General features: G+C 40.3%; 1 protein-coding gene across 1 annotated transcript in view; it reads left to right on the top strand.

Annotated features, from left to right (window-relative positions):
* Positions 1 to 17,218, top strand: part of LOC134316967 (NACHT, LRR and PYD domains-containing protein 12-like) — a 175,526-nt gene that overhangs the window by 88,026 nt on the left and 70,282 nt on the right. Inside the window, exons 11-13 of the mRNA XM_062997557.1 lie at positions 262 to 267; positions 7,501 to 7,567; positions 12,843 to 13,016. Coding sequence (XP_062853627.1) covers positions 262 to 267; positions 7,501 to 7,567; positions 12,843 to 13,016 — 247 coding nt within the window. The remainder of the gene's footprint in view (positions 1 to 261; positions 268 to 7,500; positions 7,568 to 12,842; positions 13,017 to 17,218) is intronic.

Genomic DNA, 17,218 nt, shown 5'->3' with positions numbered 1-17,218 from the left:
GGTGTCGCTGGCATCGGAAAAACCGTCTCTGTACAGAAGTTCATTCTGGATTGGGCTGAAGGGAAAGAGAATCAGGACGTTCACCTCATATTTCCACTTACTTTCAGAGAGCTGAATTTAATGAAGGACCACAAACTGAGTCTGATGGATCTCCTTCATTTTTATTTTCAGGAGATAAAAGAAACGGACATTTCCAGCTTGTACAAAGTTCTGTTTATTTTTGATGGGTTGGATGGGTGTCGTTTACCTCTAGATCTCCAGAACTCAGTGAGATTGAGTAATGTAAATAAATCAGCATCAGTTCATGAGCTGCTGATGAACCTGATCAAAGGGAATCTGCTTCCTTCTGCTCTGATCTGGATCACCTCCCGTCCAGCAGCAGCTGATCAGATCCCCTCTGAGTTTATTGATCGAGTGACGGAGGTACGAGGATTCAGTGATCCACAGAAGGAGGAGTACTTCAGGAAGAGGGTCAGTGATCAGAGTCTGGCCAGTAAAATTATCTCACACCTGAAGTCATTAAGAAGCCTCTACATCATGTGTCACATTCCGGTCTTCTGCTGGATTACAGCCACAGTTCTAGAGAGAATGTTTGGTGAAGCAGGGAGTGGAGAGATCCCCAAAACTCTGACTCAAATGTACACCCACTTCCTCATCATTCAGACCAACGTCATCAAAAAAAAGTACATGAAGAATCAGGAGGAAGAAGGAGAAATTATCCTCAAACTGGGAAAACTGGCTTTTGAGCAGCTGATGAAAGAAAACCTGATCTTCTATGAGGAAGACCTGATGGAATGTGGAATTGATGTACGAGAAGCCTTAGCGTACTCAGGTGTGTGTACACAGATCTTCAGAGAGGAGTCTGGACTTCACCAGAGTAAAGTGTACTGCTTTGTTCATCTGAGCATTCAGGAATATCTCGCAGCTCTATATGTGCACCTGACCTTCATGAACAAAAATAAAATTGTTATACAACAGAATCTGTTCTCAAAAATGTGGATTGTATTGAAAAACCCAATCTCAGATCTACACATGAGTGCTGTAGATCAGGCATTACAGAGTAAGAATGGACATCTGGATCTTTTTCTTTGCTTTCTTCTGGGTCTCTCACTAAAGTACAATCAGAATCTCTTACAAGCCTTAGTGACACAAACAGGAAGTGACTCTCACAGCAAACAGAAAACTGTTCGGTACATTAAGAAGAAGATCAGTGAGAATCCCTCAACAGAGAAATCCATCAATCTGTTCCACTGTCTGAATGAACTGGATTATCATTCACTAGAGATCCAACAATACCTGAAATCTGGAAAACTAAACCAAACCAAACTCTCTAATTCTCAGTGGTCAGCTCTGGTCTTCATGTTACTGACATCAGTAGAGCAGCTGGATGTGTTTAACCTGAAAGTTTATACCAACATATACATCTCATCAGAAGAGGTTCTTCTGAAACTGATGCCTGTGGTTGCAGCATCCAGAGCAGCTTGGTAAGTGATGCTGAAGATTCCTGTTACACTTTTTTTTTTTTAAGGTTAAAGTGTTTATATACTTTTTATTATTATTATAATGAACTAAAAGCAGAAGCTCTGATTTAGAATTTGGATTCATTTTAACAAATGGATGGACGTTCACAATCACAACTGGACAGGCCATTTTGTTAAAAATGTAATGATAATCAAATACAACCCCAATTTAAAAAAAGTTGGGACAGTATGGAAAATGCTATTAATATAAAAACACGGTGTTTCTTACACTGACTTTGACTTTTATTTAACGTCAGACAGGATGAACCTGATATATTTCATGTTTTATCGGCTCAACTTCATTTCATTAATTAATAAACATCCATTCCTGCATTTCAGACCTGCAACACATTTCAAAAAAGTTGGGACAGGGACAATTTGGGGCTAGTAGTGAGGTGTAAAAAACTAAGTAATGATGGGAATTTAAACAGGTGATGTCAGCAGGTGATTGTAATCATAGATAATTAGAGGATCTCCAGTTTGTCCACCAATGTGTAAGAAAATGAAATGTTTTAAAACAATGAACCTCAAAGAAAGATTGGAAAGGAATTTGTATGTTTCTTCCTCTACAGTGCAGAATATAATTAAACCATTTATGGAATCAGGAAAAAAAATCACTGTGTAAAGGCCAAGGGTGCAAGCTTAAGCTGAACACTCGTGATCTTCCATCTCTCAGGTGGTGCCGCATCAACTGTGAGAGACAGAATCTAAAAACAAAATCCAGATAATCACATTGCATGATTTTTAAATAATTAATTTGCATTTTATTGCATTATTGCATATAGCAAGAATTCTGGCTCTCACAGACCTGTTAGTTTTTCTTTAAGAAGCTCCTCCTATTCTGCACTCATTACCTGGGATGGGCTACAGGACAATAGCAAGCAGCTTGGTGAAAAAGGAAGAAACACAAGATGACTGTCAATCTTCCTCGGTCTGCTGCTCCATGCAAGATCTCACCTCGTGGGGTAAGGATGATCCTGAGAAAGGTCAGGAATGAGCCCAGAACCACACGGGAGGACCTGGTCAATGACCTGAAGAGAGCTGGGACCACAGTGTCAAAGATAACCGTTAGTAACACACTACGCCACCATGGATTAAAATCCTGCAGGGCATGCAAGGTCCCCCTGCTCACGCCAGCACATGTCCAGGCCCGTTTGAAGATCACCAATGACCATCTGGATGATCCAGAGGAGGCATGGGAGAAGGTCATGTGGTCAGATGAGACCAAAATAGAGCTTTTTGGTATCAACTCCACTCGCCGTGTTGAAGGATGAGTAGAACCCCAAGAACACAGTCCTAACCGTGAAGCATGGGGGTGGAAACATCATACTTTGGGGGTGCTTTTCCGCAAAGAGGACAGGACGACTGCACCGTATTGAAGGGAGGATGGATGGGATCATGTATCGCGAGATTTTGGCCAACAACCTCCTTCCCTCAGTAAAAGCATTTAAGATGGGTCGTGGCTGGGTCTTCCAGCATGACAATGACCCGAAACACAGAGCCAGGGTAACTAAGGAGTTGCTCCATAAGAAGCATTTCAAGGTCCTGAAGTGGCCTAGCCAGTCTCCAGACCTGAACCCAATAGAAAATCTTTGGAGGAAGCTGAAACTCAATGTTGCCCAGCGACAGCCCCGAAACCTGAAAGATCTGGAGAAGATCTGTATGGAGGAGTGGGCCAAAATCCCTGCTGCAGTGTGTGCAAACTTGGTCAAGAACTACAAGAAACGTCTGACCTCTGTAAAGGTTTCTGTACCAAATATTAACTTCTGTTTTTCCATTGTACCAAATACTTATTTCATGCAATAATAATTATATAATATAATTACAGGCCTCTCCATTCTTTGTAGGTGGGAAAACTTGCAAAATCGGCAGTGTATCAAATACTTATTTTCCGCACTGTATATACAGTGTATCACAAAAGTGAGTACACCCCTCACATTTCTGCAAATATTTCATTATATCTTTTCATGGGACAACACTATAGACATGAAACTTGGATATAACTTAGAGTAGTCAGTGTACAGCTTGTATAGCAGTGTAGATTTACTGTCTTCTGAAAATAACTCAACACCCAGCCATTAATGTCTAAATAGCTGGCAACATAAGTAAGTACACCCCACAGTGAACATGTCCAAATTGTGCCCAAATGTGTCATTGTCCCTCCCTGGTGTCATGTGTCAAGGTCCCAGGTGTAAATGGGGAGCAGGGCTGTTAAATTTGGTGTTTTGGGTACAATTCTCTCATACTGGCCACTGGATATTCAACATGGCACCTCATGGCAAAGAACTCTCTGAGGATGTGAGAAATAGAATTGTTGCTCTCCACAAAGATGGCCTGGGCTATAAGAAGATTGCTAACACCCTGAAACTGAGCTACAGCATGGTGGCCAAGGTCATACAGCGGTTTTCCAGGACAGGTTCCACTCGGAACAGGCTTCGCCAGGGTCGACCAAAGAAGTTGAGTCCACGTGTTCGGCGTCATATCCAGAGGTTGGCTTTAAAAAATAGACACATGAGTGCTGCCAGCATTGCTGCAGAGGTTGAAGACGTGGGAGGTCAGCCTGTCAGTGCTCAGACCATACGCCGCACACTGCATCAACTCGGTCTGCATGGTCGTCATCCCAGAAGGAAGCTGACGCACAAGAAAGCCAGCAAACAGTTTGCTGAAGACAAGCAGTCCAAGAACATGGATTACTGGAATGCCCTGTGCTCTGACGAGACCAAGATAAACTTGTTTGGCTCAGATGGTGTCCAGCATGTGTGGCGGCGCCCTGGTGAGAAGTACCAAGACAACTGTATCTTGCCTACAGTCAAGCATGGTGGTGGTAGCATCATGGTCTTGGGCTGCATGAGTGTTGCTGGCACTGGGGAGCTGCAGTTCATTGAGGGAAACATGAATTCCAACATGTACTGTGACATTCTGAAACAGAGCATGATCCCCTCCCTTCGAAAACTGGGCCTCATGGCAGTTTTCCAACAGGATAACGACCCCAAACACAACCTCCAAGATGAAAACTGCCTTGCTGAGGAAGCTGAAGGTAAAGGTGATGGACTAAACCCAATTGAGCACCTGTGGCGCATCCTCAAGTGGAAGGTGGAGGAGTTCAAGGTGTCTAACATCCACCAGCTCCGTGACGTCATCATGGAGGAGTGGAAGAGGATTCCAGTAGCAACCTGTGCAGCTCTGGTGAATTCCATGCCCAGGAGGGTTAAGGCAGTGTTGGATAATAATGGTGGTCACACAAAATATTGACACTTTGGGCACAATTTGGACATGTTCACTGTGGGGTGTACTCACTTATGTTGCCAGCCATTTAGACATTAATGGCTGTGTGTTGAGTTATTTTCAGAAGACAGTAAATCTACACTGCTATACAAGTTGTACACTGACTACTCTAAGTTATATCCAAGTTTTATTTCTATAGTGTTGTCCCATGAAAAGATATAATAAAATATTTGCAGAAATGTGAGGGGTGTACTCACTTTTGTGATACACTGTATATATTAGGGCTGTCAAACGATTAAAATTTTTAATCGCGATTAATCTCAGAATTTCATATAGTTAATCGCGATTAATCGCATTAAAAAAAATCTGTGTAAATGTTATAGAAAACAAGGATTTTTAAGTGAAATGTTACAATTAAAATGGTGAACACATTTTATGCTAAATGTACTGATGTTAAAAACTGCTGGGACAAGAGAAAACTGTAAGGGAGTTTTATTCACTCACATATTAGGCAGTAAATGTCAGATTGTAGGTTAGAATTTCTCCATCAGCAAACACTGTAGATCAGCGGTGCTTTAGATGGGATAAGGCGTAGTTATTGTAACAGACTTTTCTGTGGTTGTATCGTGACAATGGTTTGATGGACGTTTCTACACGAAGTGAGTGTGTTTTGACCCTTTGGGGCTTCCATAGTTCATGAACTAACGTGCTTGACTCAGCTTTCCGGTATTCGGTACAGAAGAAGAAGTTAATTAAGTGTAATAAAGTGTTCTGCTCCCGACAACTTGTGAATATAGCGTGTATTTATTTCTTTATTAAGCAAGTACATCACGAAAAACGGTGGCAAGTCCGACATTAAAACGTTTGTTCTACCAGTCAAGTGTCAACATGAACTAGAATCTGCGTTAACGGCACTATTTTTTAAAATCGCGTTAAATTGAGGTCGCGTTAATGCGTTATTATCGCGTTAACTTCGACAGCCCTAATATATATATATATATATATGTGTGTGTTTTTATTTTCAGTCCAATCTCAGTACAGAGATCAGATTCTCCAGCACCCAGCGATATCTCCATGAAGAGTGATAGATCTATAGATCCTCCTCTACAGTTTAAAGATAAAGATCCATCATCTGGACCCAGGTAAGAGCACCTCACAGTTCAGTGTATAATGTGTGTGTGCATATGTATGGTGTGTAGTGTAAATAGCACCCTGACATTTTCATATCACATTAGTAAATTACAATCTAAGGTTAGATAAAAAATAGGCTCTCTGTATAGAATGCGGGCCTCTCTTAGTCGATCTGCTAAACTGAAACTTGTACAAATGACCATCCTCCCCTTGATAGATTTTGGTGATGTTATATACAGGTCAGCTCGAAAAAGTGATCTTCTGAAACTTGACGTACTTTATCACTCTGCCATTCGATTTGCGATAAATGCTCCATATAAAACACATCACTGTACCCTTTATTCTACTGTGAACTGGCCATCTTTACACACTCGTCGTGCTATTCATTGGTTTATGCTCATATTAAAACCCTGCTTGGTTTGTCTCCTCCCTATTTGTGTAATTTATTGCAAACCTCATCTTCAGTTTATTATACTCGCGCTGCTCATCGTATTTCACTGAAGGTTCCTAAAATTAACACAATTTTTGGTCAGTCATCATTTCAAGTGGCTGCAGCCATAGACTGGAACAAACTGCAAGAAACTCTAAGGCTGGATACATTTATTTCTAAGACAACTTTTAAAAAAAAAATTACAGATATAATAAGAGATAAATGCAGCTGTATGACAAATTGATTTTTCTTTTATACTATTGCTGGATGATTCGACTGTGTTATTGTATTGTGATCATCGTTGTTTGTTTTCAGTGCCTTATGTACATTTGTTTGTATGATTGTTCCTCAAGAGGCTTTGCCTTTTGCCAGGCCGCCATTGTAAATAAGAAGCAGTTCTTAATGACTTGCCTGGTTAAATAAATAAACAAACAAAATATATACATACTGTATTGTCTTGATTAGTTTGTAAACTTTTTATCTTGTTTTGGGTGAAGTATAGTGGTGCTTACACACATTAAAATATGGTAACTTTTGTTACTTTGAGTTTTGTAGCTTTTATCTTGTATGATGTGCTGGTTTAAACCCAGTCTGTTAATTTTGTTATTCTTTATTATGGATCTGCACATTTATAGAGTTTAAAACTTTTACAAATTCAGTCAAATATACCTAAACAGGTCGAGAATTCTTCCTCATGTTCTTTTATTTTGGTGGAATTAACATATATAATTTTTATTACTTTTTTATCAGCTCTAGGCTTTATTCTATAACAGAAGTTATTATGATAAACGTTTACATTACATGATGCTTTTATTACAATTCTCATGTGTACTAAAGTATTGAGTATGAGAAACAATATATAGTGGATTTTAAAAGCAAACATTTCAAAGATGATGTATAAAATGATGCTTTGAAGCACAATATATTTTAGTAGAATTTAGTAGAAAGTTGGTTCCTTAGTCACTATATTTATAATAGTTTCAATCTAAATTTATTTTAGTACAATTAATCCACCAGATTTAGTTATTAGATCAATAGATCGTCTGTACTAATGTTAGTGGATCAACTATCATGTTTTTTTTTTTAGGCTTGGTTCGTGTCAACTAAAAGATAAAAGTTATGAAGCTCTGACCTCAATGCTCAGCTCAGAATCCTCCAGTCTGAGAGAACTCGATCTGTCTGATAATAATCTAGGAGATTCAGGAGTGAAGCGTCTCTCTGCTGGACTGGAGAATCCTCACTGTAAACTGGAGATGCTGAGGTAAGATCATCTCTCTGAGAATCACACATGAGCTGCTCCTCACTAACTCATCTTCTCTAATAGTGAGACTGAAACAGAGGATTTAGGTTTGAATGGAAGTTGTGTCTTTACTAAATAAAAGGGTGAAAATGATCTGTTATAGTTTAGTTTTTAGTTTAGTTTAATTTATAGTCACTTCCATCATTTACCTTCAGCATATACAGAAGCAAGATACCGTTTCTCTACAGATTATAATGCTCAATCAACAAGCAGTCATACTGTGTAACAGTCACTCATAATTAATTATTATTAATAATAATAATAATATTAGACAAAACTAACAGTTAATAATAATATAACACTATTAGCTGCCCCCCTCACTGCCTGATGAAAACACAACTCAACATAATCAACATTAATAAAATCATGAATGAACATAAATACATTAAAGGTTTCATCATGGGGTCAGAGAGGAGGAACCAGTCTGGTACAGTAATTCAGTAATGGAGTCAGAGAGGAGGAACCAGTCTGGTACAGTAATTCAGTAATGGAGACAGAGAGGAGGAACCAGTCTGGTACAGTAATTCAGTAATGGCTGCTCATGATCTTCATCATCATCAAGGAAAAATCCAGCAAACCAATCAGGGGGGCGTTTCTCAAAATGTTGGTAACACTAAGTACTTTGTAACCTCGTACTTAAGAACTTTCTTACATTTATGTGTGTTTCCCGAAACCCTTCGTAACGAACATAATATTTAAATTTGTTGGTAAGTTACGAGTAGTCTGACCCATTCGTAACTCACTAATTACTTCTTAACTTAAAGTTTATGTGCACAAAACAATAAATGCAGCTAATTTGTCTTTTAAAAACGAACACTCTGGTTCTATGCATGGCAACAGCACTTTTAGGTCATTAATTCCATTCCGAGTATAAAAATGTGTGTATTATTTAATTGTATTTTAAGGTTTAAATAATTTAATTGAGGAAAATGTTAAAGTTAAAAACATTGACAAAATTAAAGCATTTTATAGATCATTTAGTTAAAAATCACTAAAGTCTATTTACATTTACTATTGTTACATGGCTACATTTCCATTTTCAGCATTTAGCAGACGCTCTTATCCAGAGCGACTTACAGAAGTGCTTCTATAGTGAACATTTCATTTCTCAAGTTTAGGAAAACAACAGTCAAAGAACACAAATCTGCTAAAACCTGTTAGAACCAAAGTGCTTTTTTTTTTTTTTTTTTTTTTTTTTGAAATGGAAAAGAATGGAACAAAATGTTAGTAAGTAAGTACAAGTCAGCCTAAGTGTTTAGTAAAAAGGTGGGTTTTTAATCGTTTTTTAAGGACAGCAAGAGACTCAGATGTTCGGACAGACAGAGGAAGTTCATTCCACCACTTCGGCGCTAGAACAGAGAAGAGCCTTGATGCTTGTCTTCCTTTAGTCCTGGATGGAGGCTCAAGTCGAGCGAGACTAGAGGCTCGGAGGTTGCGTGGTACAGAGCGGGGTTTGATTAGGCCACGAAGGTAGCTTGGGGCTGCTCCATTTTTGGCTTTGTAGGCGAGCGTCAGTGTTTTAAACTGAATGCGTGCAGCTACAGGAAGCCAGTGAAGAGAACGTAGCAGTGGGGTGATGTGGCAGTGTTTGGGTTGGTTAAAAACCAGACGTGCAGCTGCATTTTGAATGAGCTGCAAGGGTTTAATAGTGGACATGGGTGCTCCTGCCAGAAGGGAGTTGCAGTAGTCCAACCGTGAGATTACAAGTGATTGCACCAGAATCTGGGTAGCTTCCCTGGAGAGAAATGGACGAATCTTCCTGATGTTGTACAGGAGGAACCGGCATGATCTTGTCATGTTGGCTATATGAGGAGAGAATGTCAGCTGGTTATCAAGGACAACACCAAGACTATGTACATTACTTTGTATGGAGGGCAGTATATAATCAGCACAGAATGGCCTGGTTTGCTAAAACTCTGTCATAGAAAGCTTCTTAGCCATGATGTCAAGTCTGGCCCCTTTCAGTTTCTTTGTGATGCATCTCCCTCTGTTGAAGCTTTAGCTTTTGCTTTTAGAAGAAGTTCTGACAGCATGGAAAATGCAAATAAAATAAAAACACAGTTTCTTACATTGACTTTGACTTTTTATTTGATGTCAGACATGATGAACCTGAGATATATCATGTTTTATTGCTCAACTTCATTTCATTTATTAATAAACATCCATTTCTGCATTTTAGGGGCAATTTAGGGCTAGTAATGATGTAAAAATACTAAAAAATAATGTGATGTGAACAGGTGATTGTAATCATGGTTTGGTATAAAAGCAGCATCCAGGAAATGCTGAGAGTCTCTGATGAGTAAAGATGATCAGAGAATCCTGTTTGTCCATAAATAATTAAAATGTTTAAAAACAATGAAACTCAAAGAAAGACTGGAAGGGATTTGCATGTTCTCCCTCTACAGTGCAGAATATCATGAAACCATTTAAGGAATCAGGAGGAATTTCAGTGCATAAAGGACAAGGGTGCAAGCTTAATCTGAACGCTCGTGATCTTTGATCCCTCAGACGGCATCAAGAACCTCCACTCAACACTAGCTGATATAACCACATGGGTGAGGGATTAGTTTATCAAACCTTTATCAAGCTCTACAACACAGAGTTACTGCACAAATGATACTTAAAACTTTACTGTGTGAAAAAAAGCCTTATGTTAACCATGTTCAGAAGTGGTGTCGACTTCTCTGGGGTCGGAGGCATCTAGGATGGACCATCACACAGTGGAAACGTGTATTGTGGTTAGATGAATCAGCATTCCAGGTCTTTTTTAAAAGAAATGGACGCTGTGTGCTCCGGACCATCCAGACTGTTATCAGCAACAAGTCCAAAAGCCAGGGTCTGTCATGGTATAGGGCGTGTCAGTGCCAGGGTCTGTCATGGTATGGGGTGTGTCAGTACCAGGGTCTGTCATAGTATGGGGGTGTGTCAGTACCAGGGTCTGTCATGGTATGGGGGTGTGTCAGTACCAGGGTCTGTCATGGTATGGGGGTGTGTCAGTGCCAGGGTCTGTCATGGTATGGGGGTGTGTCAGTGCCAGGGTGTATCATGGTATGGGGGTGTGTCAGTACCAGGGTCTGTCATAGTATGGGGGTGTGTCAGTACCAGGGTGTATCATGGTATGGGGTGTGTCAGTACCAGGGTCTGTCATAGTATGGGGGTGTGTCAGTACCAGGGTCTGTCATGGTATGGGGTGTGTCAGTACCAGGGTCTGTCATAGTATGGGGGTGTGTCAGTACCAGGGTCTGTCATGGTATGGGGGTGTGTCAGTACCAGGGTCTGTCATGGTATGGGGGTGTGTCAGTGCCAGGGTCTGTCATGGTATGGGGGTGTGTCAGTGCCAGGGTGTATCATGGTATGGGGGTGTGTCAGTACCAGGGTCTGTCATAGTATGGGGGTGTGTCAGTACCAGGGTGTATCATGGTATGGGGTGTGTCAGTACCAGGGTCTGTCATAGTATGGGGGTGTGTCAGTACCAGGGTCTGTCATGGTATGGGGGTGTGTCAGTACCAGGGTCTGTCATGGTATGGGGGTGTGTCAGTGCCAGGGTGTATCATGGTATGGGGGTGTGTCAGTACCCTTGGTAAAGGTAATTTACACTCTGTGATGCAGCATTAATACAGGAAAGTAAGTTGAGGTCTTAGAGCAACATGTGCTGCCTTTAAGACGTCGTCTTTTCCAGGGACGTCCCGCATTTTTAACAAGATGATGTAAAACCACCTGCTGCACACATTGCAAAGGCGTGGCTGTGGAAGAAGAGGGTATGGGTACTGGACTGGCCTGCCTGCAGTCCTGACCTGTGCCTAATAGAGAATGTGTGGAGAATTTTAAAAGAAAAATGTGACGACGACCCCGAACTGTTACACATCTTAAGACGTGTTTGCAGGAATAACGAGATAAAATAAAAGCTGAAACACTAAATCACTTGGTGTCCTCGGTGCCAAAACCTCCTTTAAGCGGTGAAGAGGAACGGCAACATTACAAAGTGGTAAATGCTTTACTGTCCCAACTTTTTTTGGAATGTGTTGCAGACCTGAAATGCAGGAATGGATGTTTATTTAAGCAATAGAACACGAGAGGGAGTGTGTTATCATGAATAACATCACGGCTGTGATTCGGTCACAGGCACGAGCCGAAGGCGAGTGCCGTAGATCATCACAGCCGTGATGTTATTCGTGATAACACACGACCTCAAGTGTTCTATTGCTTTTATACAACAGTTTTCACAAAATAAAGAAAGAAAATAAATCAAAGAAGCCCTAAATTTAATAATAAATATGCTTTAATATTGACAATACCTTCCGCCAAAAAGTAGTTCCACAACCAATATAAAGTTTAACACTACAAAGCAGACATTCCAAGTTGCAAAAACTCATTTCAGGGAGGTAAGAACAACAACAAGAAAAAGGTAAGAACCTCCGAAGGGAAAAAAAGAAATAAAAAAACCTCTTGCACACACCAGAGGATATACGGGTGATAACAGAACTCTTAGAAGCTGCTAACTGGGCTATTATGCTAACTGTTCGCGTTACAAACACATTAAAGTTCCCTAAATAGTGCACTAGAATGTGTATCAAATCACGGATTTATGTTCGCTACACAGTGCACTAGATAGTGAATTAGACAATTGGTTATGTTCCCTATACAGTGCGATAGATTGTATATCAGATCACGGATTTAAAACGTGATCGGGAGCTGTGTCGCCTGCGTGCACGTTTGTGTGTGAAGTATTATTGGAAAGAAATACAGGAGATAAACTGTTCAGTAGAGCTTTGTTTTATTGCATCCTTAAACTGAACCCACGCATGCGTATACGGCATCGAGCATAACTCCGTATCCTGTGTTAACCCTTTAACGTCTTAAAGGCATATCACAACAGTGTGCATGCAGCTTGTCGTTACTGGCAACGCGTCAGCGGAGTAATACCGTTGTGGTGTGAAAAGCCCGTGCTGTTGTCACGAATATCAGCACGGTTAGAAGGCTTCTCAACCAATCAGATTGTACGGTCGGAACTAACTGTTGTATAATAATAAATGAAAAGAAGTTAAGCAGATAAAACATGAAATATCAAACGTTCATCCTGTCTGACATCAAAAATCAAAGTAAATGTAAGAAACTCTGTGTTTTTATTTTATTTGCATTTTTCATGCTGTCCCAACTTTTTCTGATTTGGGGTTGTAGACTGTAGTGACTGTGTAGAACTGAGAGAATGAAGAGTGGATCATTGTTCTCTCTGCAGGTTGAATAATTGTGGTGTATCAGATGAAGGTTGTTCTGCTCTGGCTTCAGCTCTGAGATCAAACCCCTCACACCTGAGAGAACTTCATCTGTCTGATAATAAACTAGGAGATTCAGGAGTGAAGCGTCTCTGTGCTGTACTGGAGAATCCTCACTGTAAACTGGAGATACTGAGGTAAGATCATCTCTCTGAGAATCACACATGAGCTGCTCCTCACTAACTCATCTTCTCTAATAGTGAGACTGAAACAGAGGATTTAGGTTTGAATGGAAGTTGTGTCTTTACTAAATAAATGATCTATAGAAGGAAACATTTAACAATACTAAGCAGTGTTTTACTGCTTTTCCACCAGCTCAGAACAACTCTAATAATAACTTACATATAATCACAGTCACTGTCTCTTGATTCTGTTTTTCAATAATGTAAAGCACTTATTGGTTCCAGTTTCAATAAAATAGTTGGCCCAACGTCTGCTCTTTCTCTTATAATACATTTATATTGTTCTACAATACTGACCCAGGGTGAAGAAATTACCAGTCCTGGTGTCTGAGAGGTAAATTGTGTGTCCCGGCTACCAGGTTTTCATTTGTACTTGTCCAGTGGATAAGCGACTCATTCAGCTGTTCACATGGTCATCACCAGCATTTCACTTCTGTGAGTTCATAATTAAAAACTTGAACTCTAAACTGATCTCATTATTAAAACATCTTTTCATTTAAAGTGTATTTTAGCTGCTATAAATGTTTATTAATAGTTTGATGGAGGAAGCGTGTGTGTTCTGGACGGTGCCTGGAGTATTGATCTCTCAACCAGTAGGCACTGCATTAAATGCTCTTATAACCTTCAGCACTGAGCACCACACAGGTCTACAACTTTACTACATAATCCATGTGCACTGGAACAGAGGAGCACAATTCTAATAGCAGCATTAGGAACCGGGCATCTGTGTAACTTCATGTTCTCATCTCATTTTAGCTAATGCATGTCTAGTAAACACCAATGTGCACTAATGCTTTATTAGCTAACTAGCACATTATATTATTTATGTGTAAACAGAATCTATTATGAACTTATAGAAGCTCTGAAGCTCCAGAACCAGAACTTCTGTACCATCCTACTCATCATTAGATCTTACACTGAATATTCATCTAATACCTGCTCTGTTATGTCAGGTTTCATCTAAATGTTTTGAAAGATGCTGTAGTTTTTTTGTTGTTGCCTTTTTAAGTAAAAACTCAGCAGGATGAAACCGTTGAATGAGTGAATTTTTAAAGATCTTTAAGATTTTTCTTACTTTTGATGTTCACACTAAACTTAAAGATGAATTTCAGTATAAGAAACTTATTCATACACTCCTGAACAGGATGCCAAACCAACGCAGAGCATCACTCACCCATTTACTTACCAAGCTAATCCGGGCAGCAGAGTGGCTAAGTGGATAGCACTGTCATCTCACAGCAAGAAGGTCCTGGGTTCGATCCCCAGGTGGGGCGGTCCGGGTCCTTTCTGTGCGGAGTTTGCATGTTCTCCCTGTGTCTGTGTGGGTTTCCTCCCACAGTCCAAAGACGTGCAAGTGAGGTGAATTGGAGGCACTAAATTCTCCAAGACTGTGTTTGATATAATCTTGTGAACTGATGAATCTTGTGTAATGAGTAACTACTGTTCCTGTCATGAATGTAACCAAAGTGTATCCCCCTGTTGTTTTATTAGAAAACAACAAGAGTACCCAGAATTTGAGTGACGGGAGGTTAGGGTCAAACCCAGGTCCTTTTATCAAGTTTTTTTTTTTGCTGCATGTGAGTTTGATTTGATGATTAGATGTAGAAATAATTCTGATAATAAACAGTGAAGATCTGATCATTGTTCTCTCTGCAGGTTGGATCGTTGTGGTGTATCAAATGAAGGTTGTTCTGCTCTGGCTTCAGCTCTGAGATCAAACCCCTCACACCTGAGAGAACTTCATCTGTCTGAATATAATCTAACAGAATCAGGAATAAAGCTTCTCTCTGATCTAAAGAAGGATAAACATTTCAGACTGGAGGATCTGAGGTGAGTAAGAACTATTTACTGCTCACCTATTTGAGATAGTTTCTCGTTAAATCCACTCTGTACTGAACAGAACTTTGTAAGTAAAGACACCAGATCAACCGTTCCATCATGTTTCCATCATTAAATATGAGGACACAGGACTGTTATTAATTTATTCTTTTATTATTTTCAGGTTTTGGAGATAAACTCAGATGTAGACGGAGATTAAAAGCAGCGATTATTTCTGGGATGTTCCGTGTATCTTCAGTGTTGATGAACGGAGAACATGTCAATCATTCTACAATTCAAATGACCACAGAGGTGATTTACAGCTGTGATTAAAACATCTGTACAGGATGTGAATGAGAAAATGAAACTGTGCAGGATTCAGACATCATGACACGAGTGAGAAACTGTAGAAAAGGTTTTAATCAGAAGAAGAAAGTGTTTATGATGCTGAATAGATTGTTATTATGATCAGACTCTGGAGACACAGCGCTCGTCCTGTACATTCAACATCTAATTCACTCAGATCAGTCACAGATTCATCATTCATTCATTATTAAACCACATTCTGATTTTAATCATGTGTACAGTTATATCCATGAAATCATGATTAATTATTGATTTGTATTGAATCCTGGTGTATATTAATGTGTATAAAACAATAAAACTTTATTATATCAGCATCTGTTGTTTGTATGTTGTGTAAAGTGTGAAGCACAAATGTATGGACACGTTTTGTGTTGGAAATGTTCCTGATGAGCTGAATTCTAGAGAACAATAATCCATTAAACATGAGTAAGAGAGGCGACCAAGAGACCAGGAGGAGGAACAAGACACAAGTAGTCATAAGTGCTGCTTTTAGGACTTTTGGAGTGAAAGATTCACTTTCATCTACTGAAGTAAATAAAGAGCAGATTAAACCAGAGCTCGATCATCACTCATTCATCTTTAAATGAAGAATTTCCTGACATGTAATTAAATATGATGTCAGTGATGTGAGCAGCTTTCATATAAGCCAACAAACATGGTAATACTCTGGTCCTCACCACTGTGGCAGTAAGAGCTGGACTTCATCTGAGCCTGATCCAGAACAGTGGCTTCACTTCATTACTAATAGAAATGTGAACTAATACTTTAACCGTGTTAAACATGTTTAAGAAAGAACAAAAACATCAGTGAAATGTCTAGAATTCAAGTTTATTGTTGTTTAAATGAAACAGACTACAGTCGACGTCACTGAAGATCTGGGCGGTCTCCTCAAGATCATCTCTTTAATACCATGGACAGGGATCTTCTGTGGTTGTTGGACTGCACTGGTGAGGATATGTGAGCAGCAGAAGTTGATGTAGAGCTGATGTGTGACACTACACACATAATACACTCATATTAGCCAGTGTTTAATGTTCACAATCACTGACTGTATTTAAATATTTAGAGTATTGAAGCGATGCTATAATACATTAGGAGTGATGTACCATGATGAGTCTCCTCTCATCTACTGTCATTTACAACACGGTGTACGATGTGCTGGAGCTTCCTGTGGTTCTTGTCCGATGGTCTGACAGGCAGTTGTGGTTCTACAGCCAGCAGTTGTGGTTCCTCAGCCAGCAGTTGTGGTTCTACAGCCAGCAGTTGTGGTTCCTAAGCCAGGAGTTGTGGTTCCTAAGCCAGCAGTTGTGGTTCCTCAGCCAGCAGTTGTGGTTCCTAAGCCAGCAGTTGTGGTTCCTCAACCAGCAGTTGTGGCTTTACAGCCAGCAGTTGTGGTTCTTCAGCCAGCAGTTGTGGTTCTACAGCCAGCAGTTGTGGTTTTTCAGCCAGCGGTTGTGGCTTTACAGCCAGCAGTTGTGGTTCCTCAGCCAGCAGTTGTGGTTCTACAGCCAGCAGTTGTGGTTCTACAGCCAGCAGTTGTGGCTTTACAGCCAGCAGTTGTGGTTTTTCAGCCAGCGGTTGTGGCTTTACAGCCAGCAGTTGTGGTTCTTCAGCCAGCAGTTGTGGTTCTACAGCCAGCAGTTGTGGTTTTTCAGCCAGCGGTTGTGGCTTTACAGCCAGCAGTTGTGGTTCCTCAGCCAGCAGTTGTGGTTCTACAGCCAGCAGTTGTGGTTCCTCAGCCAGCAATTGTGGTTCTACAGCCAGCAGTTGTGGGTTTTCAGCTCGCAGTTGTGGTTTTTCAGACAGCAGTTGTGGTTCTTCAGACAGCAGTTGGGGTTCTTCAGACAGCAGTTGTGGTTCTTCAGCCAGCAGTTGTGGCTTCTCAGCCAGCAGTTGTGGCTTATCAGCCAGCGGTTGTGGTTCTTCAGACAGCAGTTGGTGCTTTACAGCCAGCAGTTGTGGTTCCTCAGCCA

Source organism: Trichomycterus rosablanca, chromosome 1 (genome assembly GCF_030014385.1).
Source record: "Trichomycterus rosablanca isolate fTriRos1 chromosome 1, fTriRos1.hap1, whole genome shotgun sequence".
Lineage (NCBI taxonomy): Eukaryota > Metazoa > Chordata > Actinopteri > Siluriformes > Trichomycteridae > Trichomycterus > Trichomycterus rosablanca.
This window is presented reverse-complemented; position numbering and strand designations above follow the sequence as displayed.